Source organism: Xyrauchen texanus, chromosome 20 (assembly GCF_025860055.1).
Source record: "Xyrauchen texanus isolate HMW12.3.18 chromosome 20, RBS_HiC_50CHRs, whole genome shotgun sequence".
Lineage (NCBI taxonomy): Eukaryota > Metazoa > Chordata > Actinopteri > Cypriniformes > Catostomidae > Xyrauchen > Xyrauchen texanus.
This window is the reverse complement of record NC_068295.1, coordinates 37688597-37696408: the sequence shown is the minus strand read 5'-3', so window position 1 is coordinate 37696408 and position 7812 is coordinate 37688597. Positions and strand designations below refer to the sequence as shown.

The 7812-nt window shown below is 40.3% G+C and overlaps 1 protein-coding gene across 2 annotated transcripts; it reads left to right on the top strand.

The window, feature by feature from the left end:
• The first annotated feature begins 280 nt into the window (after window positions 1-280).
• On the top strand, window positions 281-6406 carry LOC127660988 (delta-like protein D). Of its 2 annotated transcripts, XM_052151502.1 has the most exons (11): window positions 281-784; window positions 911-1213; window positions 1628-1688; window positions 1777-2034; window positions 2647-2707; window positions 2809-2939; window positions 3450-3619; window positions 3723-3939; window positions 4022-4820; window positions 4920-5025; window positions 5120-6406. In XM_052151502.1, the coding sequence occupies exons 1-11, from the start codon at window positions 737-739 to the stop codon at window positions 5123-5125; spliced, it is 2160 nt and encodes a 719-aa protein (XP_052007462.1). In that variant the 5' UTR covers window positions 281-736; the 3' UTR covers window positions 5126-6406. The 2 variants fall into 2 exon arrangements, with proteins under 2 accessions (XP_052007462.1, XP_052007461.1); XM_052151501.1 differs by lacking the exon at window positions 5120-6406 and having other exon boundaries at window positions 4920-5034.
• The last annotated feature ends 1406 nt before the right edge of the window (window positions 6407-7812 follow it).

Below are 7812 nucleotides of genomic sequence, written 5' to 3'. Positions count from 1 at the left end.
GATTCTCAAGGTTGCTTATTTTCCTGTATTTAAATGAGAGTTCCCCCATCCCACTCTTTCCCTTTTAGCAGTGGCAAAGAGTTGCACATTTTACAGCTCAGTGACCATTTGCCGACTTTTTTTTTCGGGGGTCGGGGGTGGTGGTGTAGATTGAAAAGTGTCCCTTTGTGACAACCAGAGCCAGATTGGGGAGTAGCTCATTTGCATCTCATTACCCTAGCAGGCGCAGTCTGTATATAACAGACTGCAGGAGGACTGGGACATTAAACACGCACCGTCAGTCAGTCTCTTACATGGACACAAGAGTACCGGAAGAAAGTTTGGAACAGTAGTTTTGAATCATCTCCACGCCAATTGTACACGGAGAATAATCGACACACGTGTAGACAACCACGTTTTCTTCATTATTATTATTATTTTGTTTTTCAAATAACCGCAAGTGGACTGCAAACTTTTGACAACTTGGAGTATTCGTCTTCTGAGGAAATTTCCTGTTCATCACCTCCTTGCGCGTCAGGGTTTTCTTATTATATTCGTATTTGGGATTTATTGGCTTGAATATTTCCAACGGGGACTTTGATGGGCTTGCATGCGCAGATAAAGTGAATACAAGAGAGCATCAGAAAGAGCTCCCAGTGAGTGGAGAACTTCGAGTCTCAATGAGTTATTGAGACACTGTCTTACACATTTGTCTGGCCCGTGGACGCTTAACAACACAGTACAGATCCTCTCCACCATGGGACGACTTATGATAGCTGCTTTCATCTGTATCATGATAAGCCAGGTATGAAAATCAATATGTGGTTGATGATGCTCTCATATGACTATAGCAGTTAAGTAGCCTATAACATGGAAAGAAGTTTTATGATAGCAACTTTTGGTGATTCATTCTATTTTCATTCCTTTTCAGGGGTTTTGTTCTGGGGTTTTCGAGTTAAAGTTGCAGGAGTTTCTCAACAAGAAAGGGGTGGCAGGCAACGCAAACTGCTGCAAAGGATCTGCGCCTGCGTCAATGATTCAACAATGTGAATGCAAAACTTTTTTTAGGATTTGCCTTAAACATTACCAAGCTAATGTATCTCCGGATCCTCCATGCACATACGGTGGCGCAGTCACCCCAGTGCTAGGATCAAACTCTTTCCAAGTTCCCGAGACCTCTCCAGACAGTACTTTCACCAAACCCATTCAGTTCTCATTCGGATTCACATGGCCGGTGAGTACTTGGTTTATTCCTAACCTTATTCTCCTTAGGCTGTACTCTGTATTTGGACAAAACGGGACTGGTTTAACTTGTTTTATTGTACGTTTAGCATACAAATCTTAACAATTAGTGCATGACTCAAGAAGGATATTTGTACTCAGGATATAGGCATTAGGACGTTTTAACTCATCTTGGTGGGATGGGAAAAGTCACATCCCCTGGGTTGGAATATAATTGCGAGCTCAGTGTGAAATTCCGAAACCTTTCATTTCACTGCAATAAGTAAGTGTGAAATCGGAGAAATGAGGCTTGAATCCCCAATGCGATCACACCTCTTGTCACTCACATCATCCGTGAAGAGGAATACGCGTCATGTCTAATAAATTACTTTTCTGTTTTTTAACATAATCCTCTTCAATGTTTCAGGGCACCTTTTCGCTTATTATTGAAGCTCTGCACACCGATTCCAACGATGATCTGTCAACCGGTAAGACGAACTAAAATACAAACAGCGCGCAAATTCTTGGCATGCTTATGCAACAATAACAGAAGTCTTACATTTCTTTTATCTCTAGAAAACCCAGACCGACTCATCAGCCGTATGACAACCCAGAGGCATTTAACAGTGGGTGAAGAATGGTCCCAGGATCTACAGGTTGGTGGGAGGACAGAGTTGAAGTACTCGTACAGATTCGTCTGTGATGAGCATTACTACGGCGAGGGCTGCTCGGTCTTCTGCCGTCCACGCGACGACACATTCGGCCACTTTACCTGCGGAGAGCGCGGTGAAATAATCTGCAATTCTGGATGGAAAGGACATTACTGCACAGAACGTAAGTAGGCTGCAAACGATATTTGTCATAATTTCTGTCAAACAGCGTCAAATTATTTTGTGTTTAGAAGATATTTGACTGGATATGTTGCAGTACTTCGCTAGAAAAACAACAAACATCATCACTAAGGTCGCAAAAGGCATTTGTGTGATTCAAATGAGGGATGTTGGACAAATAATGTAACGCGTGCCATAGATTAAATGTAACGCCTGATTGGTTACTTGGCAGAGTGCTCGGCGCTGATTGGCTCAGAGCGCTGAGGTATTGTTGAGAGGGGGCAGCTGCAGAGTGAACATAGACAATAGAGCAGCTGCCCTGCTCTGGCACCATGTACACCAGCTGTCCTCCCTTATCTGCGCAGACTCTGGGACGTTACAGGGAGGGGGGGTTGGATGAACAGAGTGAAAAAGGGGACTTCTGACCCACAGTTAGGGAAAAAAGGAGCTTTTGTTTGGGAAGCTTTTGTATGAGTGCAACTGTGTTAACCAGAGGATCCTTCCAATGGTATTGAGGAGAACATTTTTGTTGTTGTTGTTTCCCACACGGCTTGGTAAGAATTGACTTCAATTTCTTCAGGGAACTGTTAATTAATCAATATATTTCTCTTTATAGCAATCTGTCTTCCGGGATGTGACGAGGACCATGGATTTTGCGACAAACCTGGTGAATGCAAGTAAGTGTGATGGAGATTCTCAGTTTTTACGTTTTTAACACTCAACCTTCATCACTATGAAAGTTAACAATGTACTAACTGGTCCTTTGTCATGTTTTTAGATGCAGAGTGGGCTTTAGTGGAAAGTACTGTGATGACTGCATCCGTTATCCTGGTTGCTTGCATGGCACCTGCCAACAGCCATGGCAATGCAACTGCCAAGAGGGTTGGGGAGGCCTCTTCTGTAACCAAGGTGAGTCTTTTTCAAAGAGGACTATTGTCATTTAGATCAAGATCTTTCCCTGGCCGAATGTTGATTCATAAAGCCGTTTGGAAGATATAAGCCAATATGTTTTTGGGTGTGGCCCATAATATGTAAATGGCTTGTGTCTTGTAAGCACAATATTCAAACTTAACAAAAATTGGTACACATTGACAACAGTAGGTTCTGAGGTCAGGTGCCAAATGTAATCAATCTTAGGGGTGCTAGGGGGTGCTATAACCAAATTGGGCAACTGTCATCAAAGCAGTTGAAATATGGCCCCAAAACAACTGTCCATTGCATCCATAGGATATATTCTGTCAAATCTGTTTATTTTGGTCATCTTCTCTTCACATGGGCTTGGACCCTGATCATTGTTGCTTGTGGCTATATTTAAAAAAGGATTAGTGTCATAGTAGATTGAGATGTAATTGGTGAAGTTGTTGGTTTAGAGTTGTCTATTTGCAAAGGAGACTAACCTACATTAATTTTGTGTTTCAGATCTGAATTACTGCACACATCACAAACCGTGTCAGAATGGGGCCACTTGCACCAACACTGGCCAGGGAAGCTACACCTGCTCATGCAGACCTGGCTTCACTGGTGAAAACTGTGAAATCGAGGTCAATGAATGCTCTGGAAGCCCGTGCAGAAATGGAGGAAGCTGCTCTGTAAGTATTCATTAATATATGAATTGTTTCATTCTCTGTCATAACAAAGAAGTAAGTTGTGTTCAATATGAACATCTTCTCAACCATTTCTTCGATATTGCAGGATCTCGAAAACACATACAGCTGTACATGTCCCCCTGGTTTCTATGGAAGAAACTGTGAGCTGAGCGCTATGACTTGTGCTGATGGCCCCTGCTTTAATGGTGGACGCTGCACTGACAACCCTGATGGAGGATACTTTTGTCAGTGTCCGGCAGGCTACGCCAGCTTCAACTGTGAAAAGAAGATTGATCACTGCAGCTCCAACCCATGCTCAAATGGTATGTTGAATGCTCCAATTCTAATTCCAGAAGTAAAATGCAAAGTGAGTTTCTAATATCTTCCATTGTAACTATTTTTCAGGTGCTCAGTGTCTCGATCTTGTGGACTCCTATATTTGTCAGTGTCAAGAAGGTTTTAGCGGAATGCACTGCGAAGACAACATCAACGAGTGCGCTGCCTATCCCTGCCAGAATGGTGGCACATGCCAGGATGGAGTCAATGACTACACCTGCACCTGCCTGCCTGGATACACTGGCAAGAACTGCAGCTCCCCTGTCAACAAGTGCATCCACAACCCTTGCCACAATGGAGCCACTTGCCATGAAAGGGACAACCGTTACGTGTGCGCATGTGTTCCTGGATACGGCGGACGTAACTGTCAGTTCTTGCTGCCAGATAACCCACAAGGACAAGCTGTTGTAGAGGGACCCAACAGGTACGATGAGGACGAAGGTGCCTTTCCTTGGACGGCAGTTTGCGCTGGGATTATTTTGGTGGTTTTAGTCCTGATCAGTGGCGCTGTCTTGGTCGTCTACATCCGTCTTAAGCTGCAGCAAAGGAGCCAACAAGTTGACAGCCATAATGAAATTGAGAGAATGAACAACTTGACCAACAATTGCAGCCGAGACAAGGACTTGTCCGTGAGCATCATTGGAACCACACAAGTTAAGAACATCAACAAGAAAGTGGACATTCAGAGTGATGCTGCAGGTGGAGAAAAAAATGGATTCAAATCTCGTTACTCGCTTGTGGATTACAATCTTGTTCATGAGTTGAAGCAGGAGGACTTGGTAAAAGAGGACTCTGAGAAGAGCGAAACGACAAAATGTGAGTGCCTCGATTCGGACTTGGAGGAGAAGCACAGAAATCATTTAAAAAGGTAAATATCGTTGCATGAGGAATTTTGACATGGGTTAATGACGATAAGGTGTTTTCATACACTACTAAAGTTCTCTTTTCTTTTTTTTTTCATTTCCAGTGATTCTTCAGAGAAGAAATGTACAGATTCTTTGTGCAAAGACACAAAGTACCAGTCAGTCTTTGTTATATCAGAGGAAAAGGATGAATGTATTATTGCAACCGAGGTGAGCTGAGAAACCAGTACTTGATGTCCTGAAGTATTAGTCTGCAAATTTAGATTTCCGAAAACTAACTTTGGGCCATTTTGTCTCTTTACAGGTGTAACGCCACTAAAGAGCTGTAGCTCATCTTGTTTTACAGGAGGTTTTACTCCAGTAATGCTGCTCAAACCAGAGGGAAGGTTCCCTTCATGTGACTGCTGCTGTGAAACTTATGTTGAAAGTGATATTCAGAATGAGCTGGTTCTCAACTGAAGTAAACACAGTGTCTGCAGGAAAGGACGTTGGGCCATACTGGCTCGGACAAAGTTTGTTTCCCAGGAACGTGCCAAATGGACTCATTGCACTTCCTGTAGGGACGGTTTTACCTCATTGCACTACGATGGGTTGTATTTTTGATGTATTTAACACACAATTAACTCAAATACTGTGTATGCATATGCACTGACCGCAGTGTGTATCTGGAAGTTCTCTGATCCATTCTAGATCAGGAGAGGAAAAACACTGCCATCAAATATGTTTGTTACTGATTTTCTTTTTCAAAGGTTGTATTTCTTTTATTTAAATGCTTATTTGTGATTGATGTGTTTGTGACTTTATTTCTGTGTGTGAAGTTTGATGTAATTTATTATCCGTTTCATTTTGCAGATTTGTCTATTGTAAATAAGGCACTTCGGGTCGATGTGACTGTGTTCTGATGTAAATGTATTTAAACATGCTGTCAAAAATGTACAGGAATTGTTTTATGACTTGTTAATGAAGAAAATCACCTTAATATTATTCCAAATAAATCCTGAATGAAATATTATAAAATGGGTCAGATATTTCTGAATTAAGTTCACTCAGTTGGTCCGTTTCAGCTGTTTGCATAATGACAATATGCTGTGCTTAACGAAAAATGCTAACTCTATTTGAATGATTCTGTTCATTCGTCAAGATCTCGGGATATATCTACACAATCAATCTGTGTGTGTATTGTGGCATGGACTCTTGATCTGATGAAGACAACTGTTTCCTTTTTGTACCTCACTTTATGTGAGACAAAGACACACCCGGTAATCACAAATTACAGCCTTCATCTTGATGGCAGGATATTTTGGGGATGCAAGAGCACTCTTACAAAAACACGAGAAACCACTTTTGGTAAATGGTTTGGTTAAAGTTTCTAACTTTTTATGTTTAAGATGTAGCCATCCTCATTAAGTGACATACAGTATATAGTGCAAATGGAGAAGAGGAACACTCCCATAGTATCATAATATGAATTAAATATGCAATGTGGAAGCCAAATCAAGGTATTTAAAGGTCAAATTAGGCTCACCTCAAATATCTTATATGTTGTTTTCAACAATGTGTGGTTTGCGATAGTTGGAAAAATGCTTATGTAGTGCCGTCTCATTTCAAAATAAAGTTCTTGTGTTTATCATTTACAGAATATTCTCATTATCTCCCAGAATCATCAGGGGGTAAAGGTGAAAAAGTTTTAAAGAGACAAATTCACTTCAGTGCCAAATTAGGTATTTGACACATCACTTGAGCAAACAACTTAATAACAATATAAGTCATTCTAAAGGCGATATCAAGTTTTCATTTGAGATAGCAATATGACATTTGAGGAATAGCATTTTATGGGCGCAAAGTGCATAGTAGCATAATACTTTATATGCATTGCTTCAGTAGTCAACATATTCCAGCAGCCTTTTTTTACGTAGAGAGACAAATTCATGGTCCATACATTTTTTTAATGAATTTTTTTTATGGAAAAACAAATCTCATCACTGAGAACACTTATTAACCACAGTTCTGTGGAGCTCTTTTTAAGATCCATGGACAAATGATGGCAGAGAATGGTTTATATCTTTTTAATTATAAGAAGTAATTCATTATCTTTATAACGTGGCTTTATATGGCTCTCTGGAATACTTAATTGTGATTGGTCTATTGCAACATTCTGCAGTCAGATATTTTTGTATACTGACCACTAAACTGTATGATTGACAGCTGTCCCAGGCAGCCGATTTCCTACGTAGTTGTACCAGTTTCATGATTCTCGTCTCTTTATTTACACATAATACAGTAAAGTAATTTCAAATCAAACAGCATCAAATCAGTTGATCTATTTATTTGGTTTGTAGCCATGTAATAAGTGGGATAAAGTACAAGTCCCTTCCAGTTGATCATTTATATTATTTTATAATGATATGCTGTCCTTATCCATTTTTATCTTCTTTTAGACCAATTACTGCAAAAGTTAAAAGTAGGTTTCATGCCTCAGCTCTGTAAAGTAGAACCGTCTTGTTGTGAGGGCAGAGAGTATACAGTGAAACATATTTGCTGGTATTACCCAACTGTTGGACAGTTGCTTTCACATACCACGCTAAGCTTTTAACTTTTAACTTTTTTCACTCACACAATAGGATTTCGCTGAGTTGGAAAATATCAGGAGACAGGCCTAAAGCAGCTCTTTTGTTTCTTCATTCAGTGTAGGCCTGTTGCACTGCTCAGCAGCCAGTGACAGATATCTTCTATCAGATCTTTTTCAGTTATGTGTTTTGAACAGTGTTTGTTTTGTGATAAATGACAAAATTCTTATGTTATAGTCTCATTTAGAAACTGAAAAGGTTTGCCTGTGATTATCACTCTAATAACATTCTTAATGCTCTCAGAATGATCAGGCTCAGGGTCAAAAGGTTTAAATGGTATTAAAGGTTATGATGACAAGCTCAACTATGCTAACAAATGATGTAGCTCCAGTTGGAAAAGGTTTTATGCTGTTTTAATGGTTGCTATATT